The 25,979-nt window shown below is 35.8% G+C and overlaps 1 protein-coding gene across 2 annotated transcripts in view; it reads right to left on the bottom strand.

Annotated features, from left to right (window-relative positions):
• Positions 1-646: 646 nt before the first annotated feature.
• MGAT4B (alpha-1,3-mannosyl-glycoprotein 4-beta-N-acetylglucosaminyltransferase B) overlaps positions 647-25,979 on the bottom strand; it is a 258,169-nt gene continuing 232,836 nt past the window's right edge. For both annotated transcript variants that reach the window (XM_072400585.1, XM_072400586.1), the window contains 4 exons: positions 21,886-21,964; positions 8,008-8,095; positions 5,413-5,525; positions 647-3,209 (listed from right to left, as the gene is read on the bottom strand). In XM_072400585.1, coding sequence (XP_072256686.1) covers positions 3,186-3,209; positions 5,413-5,525; positions 8,008-8,095; positions 21,886-21,964 — 304 coding nt within the window. In that variant the 3' untranslated portion in view covers positions 647-3,185. The remainder of the gene's footprint in view (positions 3,210-5,412; positions 5,526-8,007; positions 8,096-21,885; positions 21,965-25,979) is intronic.

Raw genomic sequence — 25,979 nt, 5'->3', positions numbered from 1 at the left:
AAATCAAACCTGAGATCGGAATGTCTGTTTCTCTCATTACAGGTATCTTTAAACTTCCCCTCCACTCTCAGGTGTAATTTATATAGTTTTATATATAATTTTCAATCATTCCCAGTTAGACAGATATTATACCAGACTTTCCTGAAAAAGATCCAAATGTAAACAAATGAAGAATTAACCATTTACTGCCTGCATCAACTTTTGCAGAAACTGATATTCCTAGTTGTATATCAATATTTCTTCATATACGTTTGACATTTTGCTAGCTCTGAACGGGATAATTACACAGGAAAGAGGAGGAAAGTTCAGCATTGCTGACAGTGAGAGAATCGAGAAATAGAAAGATAGATTACCTGATGAATGTGACTACTGAGAGACAACATAAAAGTATATAGAACATACACATGGCTACTATTTAAAAGGAACATCCTGGGACAGGCACATTTTAAAGCTGAATCTTCACAGGATCTTTCTTTTAAAGCATTAAGCTTTTTTTTCTGTCCTTACTTTACCGAAAGATAACTTCTCTATAAAACACATACAGTTTCTTCCTTGCCATAGAATATAAAACAGGAAAATAATCCTAAAATAATCCATTTTTAATTCAATCAAAAGTAATGAAAAATAATTTAAAAGGACAACAAAGTTAGCTTCTAGTACAGATAGTAACAGTGCACAATTTTTATTTTTATCTTTTTAGAGATGTATTTTGAGAAATCAATAAAAAATACAAATGACAACAATTTCTGTCACATATCCCAGTGTATATAACAGAGGAAATGGAAATTTATGGCATTTTTTAAATAGTTTCCAAATAAAAATTAGCAAAACTTTTCTGAGAACGTAAATCCAACATCCACCAAAATATACATAAACATTTACTCAAAAGAACAATTTACCTGGAGGCAGACATTTCTTTTGGCTGGATTTGTATTTAGACCCATTCATTCAGTAGCAGCAATAACACTTTTTATGTTTGGTGCAGCACTAGAATACCCCTTGCCCTGGCTGCCAATAATATGCCCACCTATTTTGATCATGGCTATCTAAATGTCCCAAGAGGGAGATAGCATATGGATAAGGTTCTGTGTCCTAGCTCTAACTAGGAATTAGTGACATCACTGCTTACTTGAAAAATCCACTCCACTACTAGTCCTGCCACAAAAGGAATGCCTCCACGTTGTATGTGTAACTGGTACAGTTTAAAAGAATAAAAAGAGGAAAACATTATGAAAAAGGAACATCGGCTAATTGAAACATCTGATTGTTCTCATAGAAATCGGTGAAGTAAAATCTTGGTTCCCTCCATCTTGGTTATATATTTTGGCATGTGAGAGCTGCTGAGATTTTTCATAGGCACTCACGGTACACGATGTAGAGTGAAACAGACATGACCACTGAACTTAAAAAATAAAGAATTCTTTCTACAGAAATATATATATGCTTTGCTGATACACATAAAAGAAACCAATGACATATGAAGTATGATCTATTTTTGTCCAATACAGCAGATTGTTGTTTGAACATTCGGGTCAAGAAGGAGGTAATTTTAAAGTCAAATAACGGCTTTTGTGCCACAACATTATAAAAAGAGAACACGACTGGTGCATAATGCTGGTAAAATAGGTCAGTGTCCAGTGACCATCTGTTCTTAACATGTTTTTGTTATTCATAAATGCAGGTTATGTCCCAAAAATTGCTATTTCCAAAGCTACCATTTTCCTTAAAAAAACAGTCTGACTCTCTGCTAAGCCCACCCCTCTCTATAACTCTGTTAGACATAGGATGTTTCAATATTTGGGGTTAGAAATTCTTCTATGCTACCTCTTCATTAAGGTGGGCTCGTGTTTAGACTGCTATGCTCAAACACCAAATATGCACTTACGGTTTCCTTTGTCAAAGGATTTATTGTTAAAAGTCTTGTGATTTATACACCTCTACCACAATTCATGGTTCAGTTCTCCAGTAATTGAACAGAGTCTGGTTGTGCAATGTGGAAGATGTGTGCCAATCTCTGGATAAACAGAAAATCAGCAAATACACGTGTTCATCAGTGAGTTTAGCCATTTATCTGAAGTTCAGCTTTAATTTATTTAATGCACCAATTTAGTGGCACCAATTTGGTAGTATGAACATAGCAGGCATGAATCTGAGCCTAAAAACAAACTGTTTTTACACAAAAAGATAGCTTAGAAACAGTCATTGACATTTCCATATCTTGGATCAAAACACTTCATAAAGGCTCACTAAACCTAAAACACAAACTGGCTTGCATAAAAAAAACATTGCAAAACATACGTAACATAATGTACAGCTTAATATCTAATATCATTAGCCATTACAGGCTAGAACAGGCTGAATCTAGTACCAATGCTTGTATGAAAAACTACAATAATACGTGTATTTACCATTCTTTTACGAGCCTTTACCTACGTTTTCATGAAATCTAAAAATGTTTTTCATACTCAAAAAAACTTTGGATTTTAGGTTTAGTGTCCCTTTATCTCAACCATAGGATTGAACAATGATGTGTAGCAGCTAAAAATTACAATGTTTTCTGGCCTGCTGAGTATCTGATTTGAATGGCATATATCATTGACAAAGTAAACAAACAAAAGAACAAAGTAGTCTACATTGCTCACAGAAAATATTCAACAAAAGGCCATGAACTACTTCAGTGCTAGAAGGGTCCAAAAAAAAATCAGACACCAAAAATTTTTTTGAGAAATTTTGTTTCTTATATCCCCACTCCATTAAATCCATCTGCACATGAGAACATTCCCACATATATACTCAATACAGAAAGCAATGCTTTGGTGTCCAAATTTTACTGAGTTTGTGCTTTCCAAGGAGGATGACATTTTTTTATAAAATCCACTTTCAAAGGGAATGTGATCATCAAGGTTGGTTTGGGGTCGCTGAGGAAACAGTCTCACCGGGATTCTGCTCATCACCATCGGTGGAGGAGGTGGTGGCAAGTGGCATAGACAGCTGCCCCTTCATGAGCAGCGGAGCATTCTGGGAGTCTTGACAGAACCAGTTTGGTGCTTCTGTTGCACCTGGGATAATGTGGCAAATATGTATGCTTCTGTCCAATACTGACCTTGCAAGATTCTCCTGTAATAGCAGAACTAAGGTAAAGAAACAAGGGCAGAGCAGCATGTGGCAGCTTGGTCCATACTAGATCAGTCTGCTTTTTTAATAAATATCTGTTTGTGGGAAGGAATGAACAATAAGAATAAAAAATAGATTACAGCAAAGTTCAAATAAACACAATAGTAAACAAAGTCTAGAAGATACTGTATTTTTGGTGAAAACTCACTGCTTAAGTCAATACCTTCCTGCTCTCAAAATGCTCATCTAAAATATGTCTCTTTAAGCAGTCTACTGCTGATCATAGGGGCACATGCTAAACAAGGTTGGAAAATCTAAATCCAAACAATGCAGGGTATATTTAAAAAACAGTAAATTTGACATTCAACCAATGTTCACTGCAGGTGCATTTCTGGCATGTTTGGTGATGTTTATCAGTGTTGAATGTGTCAACTGGACTTCTCAGGAAAATACTCTACAAACCTGTTATATGGAATACACAAAATTAAATATGGGACTTCTGATTCAACAACATAATGCAAGACATTGATGGGGAAGTTGGTATTGTGTAGAAGTAGCCAGATAAAAAAGTAGGTGATAAAAGTTCCCAAGAAGGTTGTCACTCTTTTGATGGAATTTAGTTTTGAAAAAAATTAACAGTGTGGTAACAAATGTAAGTATAAAAAAAGGATACTTTTCAAACATAGAATCATCATTGAATGAAGTATCATTGGTACTGTTGTGGATAGAACTGATACAGGTGGGGGCAACGTACTAGAGAGCAATCCCTGAACGTATAAAGTTTCAATAAAATAAGGCATGGAGAAAAAGAATGGGAGAGATCCACAGGTAGATTATTTTTTCATTCATTCAGGTGGGAGATGATCCAAATTTCTTTTGGGTTGAGGGAGATTATAGTGAGGGAATTTTCAAACGCCATTATTCCAACAGTGTGATACCAGAGTTCGGTGCTGTTTTAACATTTGTTTTCCCATCTTTGAAGACGAGTAGCTTTACTGGAAATCCCCACCTGTACGCTATTTTATTGTCTTTTAAGACTTTAGTTATGGAAATGTGGAAAAAGTGAACATGTAGTAAGACATCCCTGGGGTTGCAGTCAGATATGTGTGCAGGTTTGAGAATCCTGTGAGATCTAAAATCAGATCACTTTCAGGTGTTGAGGGCAGTAATATTGATAAACAATTTTAGGTGGTACCCCATCAATTCAGATATATAATTTCATCAGAATGTTTGATTTTAAGGTTATTTTGGCAAGATCTGTCTTCTAGGTCTACAAACTTATGTTTAAAAGAACTTGTTCCTCTTTCACAGAATCTTGTGCGTCAGCTAGCTAGCTAAAACAAATTCACTCATTTTATCCTCCACAAGGAGGAGCAGTTATTCATCAGTTAGCACTAAATCTTTATGCAATATTCCATTTAGAGAAATCAGCATGGTATCAAAGGTCGGTTGATTCATAGAAGGGTATTTAACTATGGGGTCTGTTGATTGCTTGCGTTGATTAGTTAAAAATGGTTGGTCTCCCACCTATGGATTGGAGTAAGAAAAAATTTGTTGTTGTTTAACTTTGGCCGGGCTGTTTGTAGTGGTAAAAGCTGTGGAGGGTGGATCACCTATTGAAGCCCTGCCAGAGGGAGAGAGGTAGGCAGTGTTGTTACAGGGGCCATCTTGGATGCTCAGTTGCAGGGGAGCAATCTGTGAGCCTAGGATACTGCTATGTTTCTTTCCTTTTGCCCATTGTGGTCTGTGAAGTCTTGTCGGTCCAATCCAGAGAGAGTGTGAAAAGAAATTGCTTCGGTCCACGGCTCCGTAGGCCTCTGTAGACTGTGCTTGCACCTGCAACCATCTGGGATGACTTTTGGTCACGCCACTTCTCTACCAATTTACTTTCAAGCAGCAGTCTATTCCAGATATTTAGCACAGTCCCATTCTTTTAATCAATTCCTAGTTTTTCCCTAATAGACAGGACTCTCCTTACATTTGTACTTCTTGCTATTCCCCTGATAACTCCACAGCTGTGTTTCTCTGTCTCTGATTTGTCCAGTCAGCAGGCAGGTCCTGGCTCCCACTGCTGTTCACATGCTTCAGTGATAATGAATCCCTCAACTACACAGGCTTGTAAAACAGCTGAAGGGAGCACTAAAATATCTGAAGGCCAATACTGTATAGTACATGGGTAGAAGAAAGCAAATTATTCTGATTGGGTCTAACAGATAGTGCTCTGAAAACATTCTCAAAATGTCACAGCCCTAGTGATAGTTTAATACTTAAATTTTAGTGCAAATAAAAACAACATACCTCGCTCAAAATAACCCATACAGGAGAATCCGTCTGAATAGAAAGGCGTAGTGCTTCAAGAGGCCCAAATGAAGGATCAACTTCTCCTTCTGCTATGCCCTTATTAAATGATCCTAATTAAAAGAAAAAACATAATTACATAAACAGAACATAGGATATAATTGAGATAAAGGGATTCATATTTTAGGATTTGAAGATTTTTCCCACACCACCAAGTATGAAAATTGGTAATTAATGTAGGTGCCAATTTATTTTCATGTTCATAACTTGTTTACAGTAATGAGGGTTTGGGGCAGGTACCCCTTTTTTGCATTTCAAGGTTCAGTCTTGAATGCTTAGACAGATGCTACAGTTATTTTACAAAAATACAGATAAAATACTTTTCACTAGTTTTTAGGAAACATCAACCAACCAGTGTGTTGATGCACAGAGTGATGCACAAGACACCTTAAACAGCTAGACAAAGAAGGTTATGTGGGCAGAGCTGCTCAAAGGCAAAAAAGGTAGGCCCTGGGGCTTCATATAATAACACTTGGGGTACCTGATGTGTAATTTATAGGTTATTATACATTTATTTATATGTACAAAATTATCATACACAGAACTCACACCTTTACTTCCATATGAAAGCCAAGTATAAACTAAACTTCCTTTAAAAGTCTGTTTAGAGCAGCATAATTGTTTATATCCTTTCATACCACTCAGAGATCCTTGAAGCATATCCTAATTTGTAATTTTAACAATCTAATTTACCAGCTTGGTAATATATTACTAAATATTCTACCAGATTTAAAATCAGATAATGGTTAGATAAGGGGTTGCCCTAATAATAGATTTACCAATAAATAAAGTAATTTTGTAACATGATTTTTGTAGTTTCCTTTTTAACTAATATCAGTGCTAGCATAAGTATTTTTTTAATAAAAGGCTACATAACAATGTGTTCACTTTTCAATTACCAAGCAAATCTAACTTTGGGCCTAATTTATTAAAGCTCTCCAAGGCTGCAGAAGATACACTTTCATCAGTGAATGAATGAGTGATCCAGCAAACCTGGAATGGATCTGTCCAGGATTAAAAACATTTGCTAGCAAAAAGAAAATGCAGATTCAAGAGATCTGTTTTCACTTTGACATAAAAACTCAATTTTTGATGATAAGTGTGAAAAAAAGACTACATTAAATCCACTGGGATTCACTGACTATGAAACATAAATAGGATTTCATTTATTGTAAAAAATTGTGCACCATTTCTGAGGAATGAAAGAGATGACAATCCCCTAAGCATTTTATTAAAGGGTCAATTCCACCAATTGCTAATATTTAAGGAGGTAGGCTACTTATCAAATGTTCTTTATATCTAATAAAGACTTCACCAGAAAGATCTCAACCCTTCCCATTGGCTTGCACCAATATATAGGTGACCTCACTGCTATAATGGATGTTTTAATTAGCTTTAACAAGATATAAAAGCCCCCAAATAATTTAGTTCCCTAGCCCTAAACCAAAATGACAGTTTTTAAAGTTTTGACCAAATTAAAATACTCAGAAACATCCGATACCCATGTTATAACAACAACACTTTAAAATGGTAGTTATAGTATTGCCTATAAAGTTTTAAATCCTACACACAACAACTTTAATGAACCATGGCTGCATGGTTGTTTAGAGTAATTGCTAAATAATTTGAGGAAATTACCCATAGTTTGTTCTACCTATTGGCGCAGTGCCATCTACACATAAAGCACTCACACTATTGGGAAGAAAAAGAAATATCTGGCTGTCAAAATATTTGTTTTACTGTAATAAATAAATAAAAAAGGGTAGTTAAGACATGTATTTACAATTTATCTCCAAAACAACCTGTCCCCCAACCTGTCCCCAGAGACCACCAAACTCCTTGTACACACTCCTATTATTTCTCATCTGGACTACTGTAACATCCTCCTCTCTAGTATACCACTAACCTGACTCTCTCTTCTACAATCTATTTTGCCTTCAAATCCCTCCTCCACTCATGTTCCACATTCTTTTCTTACCAGATAGAAAGATACTCCCCTAGCCGCTCTCTATGCTGCTCCAATGACCTACTAATGCCTTTCTCACTGATAACCTTGTCACACGAACAACTTCAAGACTTTTTGAGGGCTGCCCCAACTCTCTGGAATGGTCTTCCTCGTCCTATTCCTCTACTTTCGGCTCATTTAAAAGAGCACCTAAAACCCGTTATTTTAAACTTGTGTACATGTCTTCTTCTGTCTCTTAAACCCTCACTACTTACCCACCATTCAATATCCCCCATCCTATTGTGTGCTCACCCCCCCCCCTCCTTTTAGATTGTAAGCTTTTTTGGGAAGGGTCTCCTCTTGTGTCATTGTTTGTATCTGTATGTCATTTGCAACCCCAATTTAATGCACAGCACTGCATATTATGTTGGCACTTTATAAACACAGAATGGTATTAATATTATAAATATTATTAATAATAATAAATTAATCAAAATAGGCTTATTTCCTATTATATTTTGCAAATGTAAATCAGACCAATTCTGTTATACGTACACTGCAATTACATTATGTAGAAGCTAATCAATTACCTATTTGAAAGTATCCATCTGGTGTTCTGTGATATTTAGACGGCTTCTCCCTACCTTCATGTAAAGCTTCTTTGTCAGACTGGAGGCTCTAAAAGGAAACATATTAAAAAAAGACAAATCATGAAAATGGACAACATGGACGACGTGCATAACTGCACAACTGAAGGTGCCAAAAGGTGTTCTGGTCTAATGATCTCTTTGACTTTCCACAACATTAGTCCTGAAAAAAATGCTGTACAGTATCAGTGTGACATTGAAGATTATAGAATGCTTTGTGAATTTTTAAATAACTTTGACAGACAGACATTTCTGTCTGCATGGTATGTTGTAAATGGGATCGACACCCTTCCAAATATAAAAAAGGATATAAAAGATACGTCATTTCCATTTATACATTTTATTAGCATAAAAAAAAAACACTTTAGGACTAAAAACAGAATTAGAAACTAGGTAAGGTTCTGGTATTAATCATAAATATATAACCTTGTATTGCTGTAGTTATAACCTTGTGCTGCAATAGTAAATCATTGAAATGTTTTCTGCAAATAGAAGTTAGTAGTTGAACTTGATAGACTTATGTCTTTTAAACCTGACTAACTATGTAACTCTAAACACAGCTTAGTAGGTAACCTTTGTGCTGTAGTATGGCCATACCACAGCTTTTTTTATGTTCACCTTAGGAGTGCCTCATAGGCTTTAGATGCTGAAGTCCAACACTTTGCAGAGCATATTAAAACATATACACATGTGTACATTTGGTGGGGTTTCATACAGCAGTATATTACCCTTTACATACCAAAGGTGAAGGAACAAGCAACCAAATGCTAGTTCCACTTCAAGCAGAAGCAAGAGTGATTGGAACAAGTATTCTAACTTGTCCAACTGATCACCTTCCCACCCCATAAAAATGTCTACTGGACACAGATATAGGGTTAACAGTTCTTTTTGGCTTCCTCTTCATTGGGGGCCTATTTTATTGGACTTATTAACTAGGAAAAAATAATGTCTACCAAGACGCCCATATACCTCATGAAGTAATGGTGTTTGGATACCCATTTCATGATTTCACCCAAATAAGTTTGCTTTGTGAAATTGTATACTTTATCTCAATAGGATTTGTGACAACTAAAAAACCCTACTGTTTCTTTTTTATTTAACACATTTGGCTATAATTATTGGAGTTTTTTTCTATTCACCTAAAATAAAATTACAAGAAGGCAACAATGTTATGTGTTTTACAAGTCTTACAAAATCCTTAGAAAGTCATGACATATAGAAGTAGTATGCTGAAAGATCCCACGGTTAATGCACAAGCCAAGCCACGGTGACCCTGCAAATGGTAGAAAAGCTATCCCCCTCCCATCACCAGTCTTTTCTGTTTCTCTTCTTGTTTTTATGGTTTGTTTTGGCTCCTTCCTAAATCACTTTGTACTCTTTCCTCCTTCTACTAGCCTCTATATTTTTCCTATTTAAAATTTTTGACTACAAGGGGGTTTGAATTTAGTTCAGACTCAGCCCATGAATATATTGTACTCTTAAAAAATGTACTGTTTTGTATATGTTATCTATACTGATGCATTTGTCCCTGTATTGCACACTCCTCTATTGTATTATTATTATTATTACACAGTATTTATATAGCGCCATCATATTATGCAGCGCTGTACAAAGTCCATAGTCATGTCACTAACTAAGTCCATAGTCGTGTCACTAACTGTCCCTCAAAGGAGCTCACAATCTAATGTCCCTACTATAGTCATATGTCATTAATGTAGTCTAAGGTCAATTTAGGGGAAGCCAATTAACCTAACTGCATGTTTTTGGGATGTGGGAGGAAACCGGAGTACCCGGAGGAAACCCACGCAGACACGGGGAGAACCTGCAAACTCCATGCAAATAGTGTCCTGGCTGGGATTCGAACCTAGGACCTAGCGCTGCAAAGGCCAGAGTGCTAACCCCTGGGCCACCACGCTGTCATTGTACATGCTTGTTTGTTAAATGGGACCTGTTGTGTTGTTTTGTTGGTTACAATAGTCACTTAATGATGTTTGTACTCTTTTAATGTACACTTATGTAAAATTGTTTAAAAAGGCCAAAAAGAAATCTACAGAAAACAAATTATGCTGGCTGATGTAACATATCATGCTCATGCAGAACCAGGGCAGGGAAAGGTCCAATGTATTATCAGAACTCTCCTTTTCTCTTGCTAGTGAGGCAATGAAAGAGAAATGCTTTTCCTTTTCTAAGCCACACTACTACATTAACAGCAAATCTGTAAATATAAATATAGTGTCATCAAATTTTGCCCATTCATAAATGATATCAGAAACAGCAGTAGATGTGTTGTACACAATGTTGTTCACAAAATATACCCTTCACATCCACTAGAAGGCAGAGTTGACTCATGTATATCTGCTGAAACAGAACCTCAATTCTCAAGCTTGATAAAAGAGTATGGAAGAAAAGCATCTAAAATGCAGTACAAAGGCCAATTTATCTGTATATTACAGATATTCTGATAAATTCAGTCCGCTTCAAAACAAGATATATCTTAGTGTATTTTTTATTACTATTCTTCATATGTCCCTGGCACAGTGCAGGAAGCTGTTAACTTGAAAATACTGCCATGCATGCCTCAATGACAGGCAATTCATTTCCTCACCTCCAAGAGATTTACAACAGAAATTACAGCAAACAAAAATATTGGTGTATGTTTTATAGAGAGATGCCTGTGCTGCTATCCAAGCCAATTGTTTTCACAGGAACCAGATATAGAAAAGATGTCATATGTACTGTTCCTGTTAGATATAATAATCAATATTATATGCTCATTGCCACTTCCCCCAGCTATTCATCCAAGTAGATTTTACTAAACCATATTCTCCTGTGATCTATTCACAGCATACAGTATTTATTTTGCCATTTTTCTGTTTTGCTACAAGTGGTTCAGCTGTTCACAAACAATTAGGTCAGTAAGATTCATACACACTAGCACCGACATGGGATGCTTAGAACATGTTCCTGATGTGTCACTTTGGCAGAAATAGTGCATTGAACAAATTTGTAGATACACACAAGCAGAGGGCATTGGCATTACATTGTGCTGAGTAAAAACAAACACAGACTGCGGTGTCTGTGGTTGCTGATGCTGCAGTCCTTTTTTTCTTGTTATGTTTTCTTTGTGAGGGCTGAAGACGAGAATTTGCTCAGGTATTTGTTCTATTTTTCTATTTAACAATCATGCTTAATAAATCTTTAAGTGTTCAAGACTTAATAACTACCCATACAATCACCAGATAATTAAATCAGTATCACATCAGAAGATGTTGTACATTAAAAACAGTCCACATATACAAATGACCTCAACAGGCTTTCTATACTATTATGCATTAATGTGAATGAATAGGCCCTAATGAGCCTCTACACAGGTATGTGAACTAAAAGGAGGTGTGTTTGATATATGTGTACTGAGGCGATTATTAATAGTATAATAACATGCCCTAGAAACCACAACAGATATGTGAATCCAACCTTAAGCTTCTAGGGTTCAATTAGTTGGTTATTCCCAGTCACCACCATTAAGTCATTAACAAAATAATTCTCTTCTCCTATACACAGTAATGTAGTTATGATCCCAGGCTGTATTCAGACTCTTTCTGTGAGCAGCAGTAGTAATGCGTATGTGTAGGTATGACATGGCCTATATAGTTTGCCTTTCACACTAAAATGCAAAGAATAAATAAAAGAATAAACTGAGCACACAGAATATGAATCTTCGTGTAGAAAAAGACGTGTTTTGCTGTATGAAAATGTGGCCTCTTTCTTTATTCAGCAATACACACAAAAATAATCCCAGGGCGAAAATATAATATGCAGCAGAATGTGTGCAAAGTCCAGACGACTAACTTTCAATACAAATACTAATTGTAAAAAGATTACACTACACTTACAATGCTATGAATAACTAAATTCTGAGCTATGTCCACAACAATAATAAACAACTTATGTGAAAATAGCTATGCTAAAATCTTCAATAAATCTTAGACATGATGGGAGACCTGGCATATCTATCCATCAAGATAGATTTGTCTATTATCTTAAAGAAAACTTACAGGACATCAGTGTATCAGATGTGATAAAAATGTTACTGCTAAGTTATAGAGAAGTAAAAGGTTAGTTATGACTAATTTTGATTTATAATTCATTAAAAGGTATACTGTTTGTCACCATGAACTGCAATCTCACCAACGCCAGAAACCAAACGTTTTCTCTCTGAATGATTTCCCTTACCTGTCCCACACAGGCAGGCCCCCAAACTAGCACTTTGTAATTTTTTAGGATCTCACTGAAAGTGGGATAACAAATGGAATAGTGAATACTGAATAATTAGCTTTTTTTAAATAACAAAATGTGATTCACATAAACAGTTTAACGTCACATGATTTTTGTTTAAAAGGCTTACTCAGGGAGCAATATTAGTTACAGGTATTGTTCAGCACATGTGCACTTATGTACCAAGGTACCAGGGCAACTTGGTCTTCTGTTTTCATGAGTTCCACCTGACACCATCCGTGGTTGTCATCTCAAGCACCCCTCCTCTTTTATAAGGTATGTTTGCTCTAAGGACTGCATTATTATCACAGACATTGTTTAAAATCTCTATGAGTTGTTATCTAAAATCCCTTTCTCAAATGGATCTAAATGTAATCTTTTACAAATTACTAGTCCCCAAATCCATCGATTCCATTCTATTATAATATATGTTATAATATTATATTTCAAGATCTACTTCTTTAATTATAACCATGTCAAAGGCAATCAGGTAAATTTGGTGTCTTTTCCAAAATACATTTAGGTTTATCTAGAGAAACATAGTTTAATCTCTTGTCACCTTTCAAAATATGCCAATGATATACTTTGAATCTTTTTGACCCCCATCGCAGCCTCTGGTATAATCAGCGATCAAATGCAAATTCATAATTAGTTATTTCGTATTTATTCACATATTTTTTTCTTGTACATATAGGAAAAGAGATGTATACCTGATTTTGTTAAACTAATTTGGAACTGGCCAAGCCCTATGTGGTCAATTTATAGAATAATTTAAAACAAACGAAAAGCAGGGTTTTTTGTAGGCCAAATGAGGTATTTGTATTCTTAATTCAAGTTATAATACAACATCATACAGCAGTCAAAGACATAACCATATAAATCACAAGTGCATGTACAGAGCAAAATAGCATAGCATACACTATAAATATTTCGTTCACAAAGAGAAAATACACACACAAACACAGATAGGTGTCTTGGTGAATGCTTTTTTGTTTTGGCACAGTTTTCATATACAAAGGTAAGATCAGAGTGCTCAGCACATGTATGAATCAAATGCAATGGTTATAAACCCAACGCGTTTCGCCTTAAATGGCTTCTTCAGGGGTGTATGTGATAATCATTGAGGTATATCTAATAAGAAATATGAGTATAATTGTTGAATGTGGTTAAAAATACATTTTTCAATAAAAGGGAATCAATGTAATAAGTATCCCTCACTTCTTACACTGATTCTCTTTTATTAAAAAAATGTATTTTTAACCACATTCAACGTACAAGAAGAAGCCATTTAAGGTGAAACGCATTGGGTTCATAACCACTGCATTTGATTCATACATGTGCTGAACACTCTGATCTTACCTTTGTATATGAACCGAGGCACCTATCTGTGGTATTTTCTCTTTGTGAACAAAATTTATAGTGTATGCTATGCTATTTTGCTCTGTATATGCACTTGTGATTTATTTGGTTATGTCTTTGACTGCTGTATGATGTTGTATTATAACTTGAATTAAGAATAGACATACTTCATTTGGCCAACAAAAAAAACACTGCTTTTCGTTTGTTTTAAATTATTCGATATTTTTTTCCTTTAGTTCCTTTTTCTCTTCTTTCTAATATAGGGTTCACAAGCTTTTATAAAGGATCTTTGTTATGAAAAAAGATAGTGGATTGAATTTGAAACAAAAGTTCATGCTCAAATTTAAGAATTTAGAACAAAAAGCTGGTCCAGCCAGAAAATTTCCCTTGCTTTTCTGCAAATTTGTTGGCAATTGGGAGAAACAACGTCTACAGAATATTCTAAAAATAATCTCATTCTATGAAAAACAGACAAACAGTAGGTAAATGAATTTCTACAAGTATCCTAATAATAGTACTTTTGAAACACAATATAGAAAAGACACAATTCACATTTTATATTTGGAAACAAGGGAAAAGAAGAGGAAATGTTTTAGATGGACAGGTAGAAATTAATTTATATCCAAAGATAATTTAAGAGAAATTACACTCCAGATCTTGATCAGATCCAACTTTTATACAGGCAAATTAAATAAGATCATTACAAAAAGGGAAATAATAAAAGTGAACTATAGTGAATTATCCATAAATTTATTAGAGGGAAGGGAAGAAAGATTGTATAAAAAAATGAATAAAAAATAAAGGAAAAAAATAAAAGAGAAATGACAAAAGAAAAAAAGGTTATTAAACGTCTAAAATATGAACACATTACTTTTTAGAATGCACCAATTTTTGATCTTAATTGTAAAAATGAATGAATGAATGTTGCGCTTTAGTGTTTCTTTTTCTTTTAAAGTTTTTACTAACTTTGTGGATATTGCACAGAACTTTATAGTCAATCATGGGATTTTTGACATGTGGTAATCCTTTACCACTAGTATTTATAACTTGCACTGTAATTTACAAGTAAAATTTAAACATAAAAGTTTGCAGAACTCCCTACCACTGTAAAATAAGCAGAAAAGCCACAATAATATAAAAAAATAGTTATAGTTACTACCGGTAGTAACTAGTAATAGCTGGCTGGTGACTACTAATAATAAAAGTGGATCTGGCAGTTATTAGAAAGTTTGCACTATTCTTGTGTATGCACTTTTAAAGATTACACAAGGATTATTTTTTGTGGCACTTGATTAAATGCATGGATGAACAATATGTGGATATTTTTTATTGTTGATTATTTTATTATTATTATTAATTATTAATAATAATAAACAATTTTTTATCGTGCCAACATATTACACAGCATTGTACATTAAATAGGGTTTGCGAATGACAGACACAGACAATGACACAGGGAGAGGACCCTGCCCTGAAGATCTTACAATCTAGGAACATTACAATGAGTTATTCTAAAAAGTGATGGTATTTTTGTGTGTATGCACTTATTTTGATTTTAATAGATATTGACATTAATAATTTTTTATAAGTTTATTTAGGAGGGTAACACTGTATATTTTTTTTTCATATCACAGAGTAGATATAGTAAATAAAAAACAAGTTAACTATTTTCAGTAAACTGTATATCTGTGTAAGTGCTTTACTTCTAGAAAAAAAAGCTTTTAAGAATATCCCATAAAGATTTCATCACCAGTTTATTCCATCTTCTTTGATGACATATAATTTGCCACCGGTTATTACTACTGCTATTTACCAGTAAGCCTCCATGTTTAGGTTACTTTGCATGTTACTAAGATGAGACACTGCAGGTGTAAATTGCTTCTGTAAACAGTCCCTAAATGATCTAGCATCACATATCTTGTTTAGTTGGAAAAACTACTTTGTTCCATGTCCAAGTTTATCATGTGGATTTGTAAGGTAACTGATAGGTCCACTTAAACTTTATACATAGTTGGGCCCTCCACAAAAAAACTGTACCCATTTTCACATACAATTTATATATAACAAACAAAAGTTACCCAAGGTGATTTACACAGTATAACTAGACAGCACTGTTAGATTTTAAAAGATATACGGTATATTTATTCCCTGGCTAGCTATACTGTGGTTAATCTCTTCTTTACGACTGGGGCACCAGCCTAAGTAGTTTATCTCAGTGATTTATGTATAGCATACCCCTACAATGTCACTACCACTTGTGCTAGCGGCTGGTCGTAAGTTTTGTCTGACAGCATCAGTGTGTTTTTTTCATATATATAGAAGATTGAAGGATGGGCACACTTGCAGCTACAAAAGTGTTCTTTTTTTAAAATGAGTACCTGTGACTGTCAAAGTTGCTTACTGTTGTCCCCTTAACAGTTAGCAATACTTTAAATTGAGAGTAGCGCCTATTACAGGGCCATTTTTAGAGAATGGTTATCCCATGTCTTCCATAGGCAAGTGATAAGGGGAGTAGCAATAACTCCAACAGCTAAAGTTAGGGTATTAAAAATGGTAAGGACTGCATGATACAGAAGCCATACTGTCCTGATTCAACAGGCTGTCTCTTGCTCTAATGGTTCAAGCTCCAGGTCCAGTTTAAAAAGCCAAACACTGAAGAACTGAGAAGAACTTAGCAGGGCACACAGTGAACAGTACAACATGGGTGCAAAGGTGAGCAGTGCAGAAAGACCCTTCTTTTCCGCTCACCACTTACAGTACATAATTTTCTCTTACCACCCTTGCACCAGCCATTCTTTCACTGAACTCTGCACCTGCACGCCCCTTTATTTCAAAACACCTGTACACTTTCTCTCAACATTACACCTGCACCCTACTCTCCTATCTATACTGCACCTAGGCACACCTCCACTGCAAGCTCCCCCCAGCTGAGCAATGTACCTGTTCAGGATTCCCCCACACTTTCAGTCAATGGGCCTGATTTATGAAAGCTCTCCAAGGCTGGAGAGAATACACCTTAAGAAGTGAAGCTGGGTCATCCAAAAAAGATGAAATGGATTTTTGAAAAATGTGCCCTTTCAGGTTTGCTGGATCACCCAGCTTCACTGCTGAAAGTGTATTCTCTCCAGCCTTGGAGAGCTTTCATAAATCAGGGCCAATATCTGCATGTCCCATACTCTGCTCCCAGCCTTGTTGGACACCTGACCAAGAACATGAATGTGCCTGCAGGCCCAACCTTCTCCAAGCTGAATACTATTATGCTCTCATCAAAATAGCATGGCCATCCCCTTTCTCTTCCAAGCCTAACCATGCATTTCCTTGTTTACACTTCATGCCTGAAAATCATTCTTTGTCTGCAACCACCCCACACCACAAGAGAGAAAGCTAGTCCCTTCAGACACCAAATACTCCTGAACATTATCTTCCCATCTCTGCTTTTATCACCACATCCACAACACTCCCATTCTCTCACCATCCTTGCTACTCAAGGTCTGTTTAGTAGTTTAGTTAGTTTAAAAAAATATTTTGATGTTTCTTTAATATGCCAGTTTTAAATAAAAATGTTCCCTTGTTGAAAGACGAGCAACAATAATTGCTCTCTTGCCAACAGCTGCGTATCCTATCTTAGTACACAGATTTTTCCCACAATCCTAGTAAACAGGTTGTAATTTGATTAGCTTTTATAGTCTTTGGTGCTTTATTTGTGTCAAATACTGGGGGAGTTCCTGACCTCAGCCTAAAACAATACATTTTGCCCCCACCCTCTTCAAAAACAACTTCACGGAAAGTTGTGGTTCTAGCTGATATGATTTTAGAAAATGTCTGAATAGCACTGATTTCTCTCATAATTGGAAATCATGTTGCAAAACATGTTTCTTCTCCCAATAGCACACTTTTTTAAATTACTTTCACTAATATTGTTTTGTTCATAAGACGATGGTGAGTTTACTTATCCCAGGTCTTCTTCTATATCTCAAACTCCAGTACCAAGTCATTTGGATGCTGCAGTAGTTTTGTGTCTTTGGTGTCTTTACTAGGGCCACAACAAAAATAATATTTGAACATCAATGACTGATTTTGTAGTTACTAGTTTAATAAGTTTAAACTAGTTTAAACTTTTTAAACTAGTTTAAACTTTAATAAGTTACTAGTTTAAATAAGATAATTCACTAACAGAGTTTAATTATGTCATCTGACTAGTAAAGACCCTGGGATGTGCATAAAGAATATAATTGCAAAGCATTGTATTTTAGATGTGTATGAAACATATTTAAATTAATTTTTCATACATTTAAATACATTCCTTATTTAAATACATCCTTTTGTGCATGTACTGCTAAAGTGTTGCCATCGATTCAGAAAGTTTTTTTCCCCAATACACAACACACAAATGTGTATGTGGATGTAGTCAGTTGAAACCAAGTATTATGATAAGTTTATTTTACCATTGAAATTACCAAGAGCAATAAAACACTGAAATTAAATATTTAAATATGTTACTAGTTACACTACATGTTTAGTTTTAAACATTAGGCTTGGTTTTTTAAAGCTCTTTAAGCTGTAGAAGATACACTTTCATTGATGAGCTTGTGTGATCCAAGAACCTGAAATGGATCTGGTCTAGGATTGAAGTCATTTACTAACAAAAAGCAAATTACTTTTAATTTATTTCAGGTTTTCTTGACAACCCAGGTTTACATATGAAAGTGTTTCCTCTCCAGTTTTGGAAAGCTTTATTAAATCAGGTCCATTATTGGCAGCCTTTAATCCAGTTATGTGTTCTTTAAAAATCAGGAGTCAATGCAAGTAAGTGAAATCTGTCTTTACCTAGATTGCATTGATCCTTTCTACACTAGTACTTTGGCTAGGTACACATGTGCAATAACTATCGTTTGAAAACGAACGATCAACGATTATTTCGGATTATTTTGAACAATCGTATTGTGCACAATTCTGTGCATGCTGTATCAATAGGATTGTTCCAATATAATTCACCAATAATGTACATACTGGACACGATTGTTTGAACGATGCAGGAAGTGACATGAATGAAGTGACAGTGAAAATGTATCACAGAACAATCCACGATCACTGAATGACCGCGCACACAATAGATTACGAACGATCGTTGGGCAATCAGATCCGCCGGGACGGTCGTTCGTTTCCAGTGAGATTCCTTGTTTGTCAGCCTCTTTGACCAGTCGTGCACTTTTTTGGTAACAATTATCAAACGATCTGTCATGGATCGTATGTTTCCAAGGATAATTATTGCACGTTTGTACGCAGCCTTTGAGGTGGAGGACCCATTGTAAGCCAATTAGACTCCACTGATGTCGATTTAACTCAAGCAGCTTACCTTTAGTAGCAAAAAACACATTAATTGCTTGTCTAATTACCAGATTGGGGTTAGCTGTATTGCTTAAGGTTATTGGTAAAAAAACAACACCCCAGCGCCCATTTTTTACATTTAAGACAGGTTTACATCTTCACTGAGGAGATTTCCTCTTACTTTTTGTCCTTACTTGTTGTGTCTTAGTTGTAGAAATTCCCCCTAAACCTTGACCCAGTGACCACAGAAAGGAAATGCCACCAGTAATGCCCCCCCCCCCCCCAAAAAAAAAAAAATCCTTACTGGCATTAGGAAGGGAGAAAGGCCATCTTGATGAATATGGGAGTTCAGAAGGTGTGTAAATTGTTTCAGAGGCTGAACAGTATTGGACATTTTTTTGACAGGTAAAGCATTTCACTTACATGTTTTTTACCAGACAGAACAGGTGTTTTGTAGAGGTGACAGCTTTGGCACTATTTAGATCATCTTAATATCCATCAATAGTTTTAGCTTTGTTTATTCTGCATTTCAGAGGGTTTAGCTAGGCACATCCTATAGTAGTTTAGAGACAGGAACACCTGCTTTTGGAATCCATGCTGAGTATTTAGACAGCTGCAAGTTTGTAGAGGTGCAACAGCAATCGTGCAGTTTTACTGTAATCTTTCATAGAAGACTAATCAAATTACTATCTGGAAATAACAGATCTTCAGCATACTTACTGAATTTTGCAACGTTGATGTTTTTACTAACCACTGATGCAACAATTGATGTTTAAACTAAAGCGAAATAGTAATCTGTGATTCATCCACCAATGTTCACAGGTGAGTGTGTCAATTTGTTTTAGCAAAAACTGTGTAAACTAACTGGTCAAAACGGTTATTACAATAATCTTCATTTACACTTGATTGTGTAAACCCCTACTTAACACTACTGCCTGAATATATAATGACAAATTCATATTCTACAGCTGCATGTTGTTGTAACTGGCTTTTTCCCAGAATCTGAAGCTCAAAAGAAATTTCTACAAGCTCTATGTGCTGCAGGTGTTCCTCACAAGATACCTTTCTAAAAATGTGAACTAATTTACTATGCTCCAATTCACTAATTTTTACGGTTAGAAATCACAATATCTACATTTTGATAAGCTGAGCCTAAAACTGTACTTAAACTTGACAATGTGAACATAAAAATATTAAAAAGGCTAATAATAATATTATAATAATAAAAACATTCATTTTGTGCATAAAGGAGACTACATCTTGCTAAAAATGTCCTAACTTTAGCTACCTAAGTAGCTACCTTGGTGTGCTGACTAATACTGTTTTTGTGTATAATAGCTTCTTAAAGTTCATTCAACTTCCCCTTTTCCCTGTTGGCCTCTCCCCTCTTCCCCTAATATGTTCACAACTTGGACTTTTGTACTACTGTTGTATGATCTTCATAGTTTGGATCAAACTTCTCAATTCTGATTGAGTCGACTATCAGCCAACAGTGCTGAGATTGTAAATTATTTATCTTGAGACAACTGGTTAGTTTTAGAACTCAAGCACTCAATGCTTAGTCTGGGGAGGCAGAACAGCCGCTTTTAGTGGAAAACAAAGTGTACATCAGTATTGGGCCTGGATCAAAGGAGCTTTTCATCAGCACCCAGCTGCTACCTGAAAAGCTGTCTTCTTCCAGCAGCTGATAGTTGGAACTGCACAAGTGACAGAAAGCGTGCATGCACAGTTTCTACTAGATTCCTGAGTTGGAGGATGCCATTTTGTTTTTTTAACTGTTCTACATGTTTCTAGTTTGCTTGTGAAGCTCCATGAGACATGGTAGAGGAGAGGGAAGCATGGGAGGGGAAGGGAGGAGATGATATAGATAAGAAATAATATTGTTGGAAAATAAGAAAAACAAGTTCAAGGTTAAAAAAAGCCACAGCATAGAAGATAGGTAAAGACAAAAGAGACATAGGAGGAAAAACGCGGAGAACAGAGAGATGGGTGGGGGGGGGGGGGGGGGGGGAAACAGTGCAGGAAGACTGAAGATCAGCAAAAGATATGAGAAGAGTGGAAAAGAGAAAACAAAGGAACCAGGAGCAAAGGCAGGACAGGTTAGCCAGTAAGAGAGCCAAGTGTAAGTGGTGGGGCAGAATGAGTGTTAGGGTTCATTTTTCCTTAGTAACCCTTGTACTTAACCCAGACCCAACACCCACCTGGTTTCTTTGCTGGTTTAGCTTAGATACCCACTGGCTAGAAAACAAAGATGTAAGAGTGGGAAAGAGCTAGGGCATATATTAGATTATGATTAGGAAATAGAGAAGAGCTAGAGTGTGAGCTGATCAAGGACATGGGAAACCGAAATAGTGAAAGAACAGGGAAAATAATGATGGAATTGACAGAAGACAATGGGTATCTGACTGAGGACAGGGGAGAGTTAAATATGTAAAATTACTTGAGAATGGTTAGGGGACACCCTGACAGGTGTAGGGGAGAAATTAATGATAGCTGGTTGTGTTGTGTGAATATGCTGTTGTGGGATTGTTAATAGACTGAAGGGTAAAATGAGGGGAAACTGATCATGGTCTGAAAGGAGGTTTCCTGTACGATGGAATCATTTTGGGGTTAGTAATTCAAGAAAATTTAAATGAGAAAAAAACACGATAGCCAGTGAACTATTATTTTTAGAAGGGGATCACCAACATCAGCCTACATTTTCCTCTCATGACAGTATTACTTTAAGACATCATGTATTGTGAATCCATCTTTCATTTAAAACTTCAGTGTAATCAGGTGCAGATCAAAAGACTGAAATCAACTACAAAAAAAATCAGACGTGCGTGGTCATTTTTCAAACACATAATAAACACTTACATCAAAAGGCAGAATCTCCACTGTTGTGTTATAAAGCTTATCCTCAGGGTGCTCTATATTTCCGCTGCGAAAAAAGAACCTGCAGAAGCAATGTTAAAAAAAAAAGTGAGATGAGGAACCATACTCTTACGTCAAAGATGACTACTGAGCTAAAGCTTGATACCATGATACTGTGTGATTACTTCTTAAATTCTAATTAACTTGGTTCCTACTGAGAGAGAGAGAGAGAGATGCCACACTCATAACTATGACTGCCTGATTCACAGCCAGTACTAGTACCTATTTTGACACTTTCCAAAATTATCTATGCATGTGAAAATTGCTTGTTGCGGATGAACATCTCATAATTGCTATAAATACGATAAAAATTACATTATTTTACAAGTTTAATATTTTAGCATACAAAAAATAACACTTTCATTGTGTACTAACATTTTAATATATATATATATATATATATATATATATATATATATATATACATACATACACATATACATACATATTTAATATATATATATATATATATATACATATACATACATAGAAAAAATTTAGTCTTAAGAGCAACATGAAAAAGACTGAATTGTGCAATTCATCAATTCATGGAGTATTGCTTGATGGACAGTGGAAATGCTGCAATTCTGCACCCAGCTATTCTCAATTAACTTGACCACCTGGCCTTATCAAACCACCTTTTGGACAGAATGAAGCCTTAAGATTGATTTCTCTTATGTTTAAATCAAAAACATATATATGAATTTTATGCATGTGAACTACAAGAAATGCTCTCAACTGATATTCTGATTAAAGAAAACTTTCTGAAACATATGTTAGTTGACTCTATATGTTATTATGTACAACTAGTTTGCATTATGTTCAAACCATTTTTTAATGAATATATTGGGACCATAACTCAGCTTCATTTATAGTGAGACTCTCCAGTGGTTTAACATTTCTGGCACCAAGTGGAAAATTTAAGCCAATTTTGCATTTTGCAAATTTGTATTGTTGTTATGTCTATTACATTATCCAGATTCATTGTTGTGGATTGTCATGTTATAGAAAAGTAGCAGGTGTAGAATGTTTATTGTTTTATAGTAATTTTCCATAGACCACATTTACATTTTGTGTACTTTTTCATTTTTTTTTAAATTAAAGTTTAATTTTACTTAATTTTACCTAAGATTTTTGTCTAAATCATATTACTTATATGAGTTCAAAAGTTTTATTTAGCACAAAACTGCTTCAAATTAATAAAAAAAAATTTGATTTGATATTGATTGAACAGTATAAGGATGCCTATTAAAAACTAGCACAGCACTAGCAATACTCACATTAAATAAATCCAACATTAAATATATGCTTGAGTGTGGATAACTATATGAGATGAAGGAAAATGAACCCCTGTAATTATTTTTTCTCCAATCAGGAATAAGCCAGTAAAGATTTTAATAGTAGAGCCCAAATTTCAAAGCAGCAATAAAATGTTGGCAGGTTGGTTACGTTTTAAGTTTTCAAAAACCTGAAGTGTTGGTAAGATTTGATAACAGGTGTGGAAAACACTGAATAAATAAATACATTTACACAAATAATACACAGTATTCAAGCCAATTTGTGACTCAGGTATTTTGCCAAGTATAGCAATATTTTTTACTTTCATATCATTACAATTTTAGCAGTATCTGGCAACAAGAAGGACATCCTATAGGTTATTTCAGATCTTTGTAAAATCCCTAGCAAAATGATTCAGTTGATTATATTTTTCAAGTGTGTAGATTGTTATTCCTACACACAAGCAGTGAGTGGGACTCTGGTAAGAATGCAGGATCTTGCAATACATGGATCCACCATACAATAAATTGTATTGCTGGATATTTATTTTGTATAGGTATAATTGAAATGTTAGTGTATTGGTGCCAAAAATTACATTCATGAAAAAAAGAAAGTATACCCTCTTTGAATTCTAAAATTTTACCTATCAGGCCAGAATAAAAATCATCTGATCCCAAGCAGATTCTAAAATGATTTAAAATGTAACTTTAAGAGTAAAACGACAAACAAATTCTACCAGGTTCTTATTTATTTAACAAAAATAAAACCAAAATGGAGAAGCCAAGTGTGAAAAACTAAGTACACCCCATGACTCAATACCTTGTAGAACCACTATTGGCAGAGATACCTTCAAGTAATTATTTTCTGTATGATTTTTATCACATTGTTTCTCACATTGTTGAGGGGGAATTTGACCATTTCTTCAGTTCATTAAAGTTTTCAGGCATTATTTATGCACAGCTCTCTAAAGCTCCCACCTGGGCATTTCATTGGGGTTTGGGTCTGGACTTTGACTGCAACACTTTGATTCTTTTTTTTGTAGATTGCTGCTGCGCTTGGAATCCTTGCCAGTGCATGGCTCAATTATGGCCAAGCTTTATATTTGACCCCGGAAACCTTTGATATACAGAGGAGTTCATGGTCAAGAGATTGCAATAATTGCCCAGGTCCTGTAATTGCAAAACAAGCCTAATTCAACCCACCACCACCATCATTTACAGTTGGTATATACCCCCCGATTTAATGACCTACTTAGACCAGATTATTTTTTTTTTTTTTAATGTCCAAAACCATAAAATTGAAAGAGAATGTACATTTTTTTTGCTCAGAACTGTATTTATAATGTACTCCACACAGCACTACAGAAGAACATTTTTCCAGAACTGTGCTGGCTTTTTAAGATGTTTTTGAGCAACGTCCAATCTAGCCTTTCTAATCTTGAGGTTTATGAGTGGCTTGCACCTTGCAGTGCACCCTCTGTATTTACTTTCATGCAGTCTTCTCTTTATGGTAGACTTTGATATCCATACGGCTACTTCCTGGAGAGTGTCGTTCACTTGGTTGGCTGTTGTGAAGGGGTTTACCTTCACCATGGAAATGATTCCGCAATAATTCACCACTGTTGTCTTCCGTGGACATCCAGGTCTTTTGGCGTTGCTGAGTTCACCAGTGCTTTGTTTCTTTTTCATGATGTGCCAAACTGTAGATTTTGCTACTCCTAATATTGTAGAAATTTCTCAGATGTTTTTTTCTATTTTTGCAGCTTAAGGATGTCTTTTTTTCTGTACTGAATCTCGCGAAACGTGATCCACTAAACAAAAACCCTGTAAGTGTAAGTGCAAAAACACCACAGAAAAAACGCACTGGGGTACTATTGTGATCCCTCCTCCAAAGAGGAAGGGCCACCCAGTTTCCCCAGATCCCCCGGAGCACGGCACCTGACGGGGGCTGGGTACTAAGCCGAAAATGGAACGGACCAAATTCAGACAGGGTTCTTTACTCTATGGGACTGCCTAAGCAGTCCCAACAGATACTAGGGTGGGAGCTCTCCCGAGAGACTCCCAGTAAGGCTGAGTACCTGTCCATAAGGCCAAAGTACTCCCCAAGACTTCAGGGCTAGGCCATAAGGGAATAGCACCCTCCATCAAAAAGTGTCACACAAATACTGCACCAGTGACTGTGACAACAGAAAAATACATAAAAAATAAGTGCTCAGTGCATAACACACTGGGCAAGGATAAAAAATTGCCCATCTGCACTAGCTGCAGGTAATGCAGAATGAAAGCGATGTGCTTAATCAGCATGTGACGTGCTTGTGTACCTAAAATCAACAGTGGGTTCACCATCCCCAAAGTGATTTTAGGGTACCCCTGGTTCGGCACTCCAGGGGGACGACACTAAGGGAGATTTAGCCCGCTCTCAAGACCTGAGGGCCAGACCAAGGTTTCCCCGCTCCAACCAGTGGGACAGACCACTATCTGGAAGCTCCTTATCAGGGCAGGCCCCTTACAGAGCATCACCATCTAGCTGTCCATCCTAGCAGGCTTACTAGTCCACTGTATTCTTGCCAGGATTACAGGGCCATTCCTCTCCTGCCCCCAAGAAGGATTAGGTACTACACTTGATCTTAGTCAAAAGGCAAAGAAGCGATAACAGAGTTCACCAGTGCTCTGTTTCTTTCTCATGATGTACCAAACTGTAGATTTTGCCACTCCTAATATTGTAGCAATTTCTCGGATGGGTTTTTTCTGTTTTTGCAG

The sequence above is a fragment of the Pyxicephalus adspersus genome, chromosome 2 (assembly GCF_032062135.1).
Source record: "Pyxicephalus adspersus chromosome 2, UCB_Pads_2.0, whole genome shotgun sequence".
NCBI classification, from domain to species: Eukaryota; Metazoa; Chordata; class Amphibia; order Anura; family Pyxicephalidae; genus Pyxicephalus; species Pyxicephalus adspersus.
Note: the sequence above shows the minus strand (reverse complement) of the source record. Positions and strands in the feature narration are given on the sequence as shown.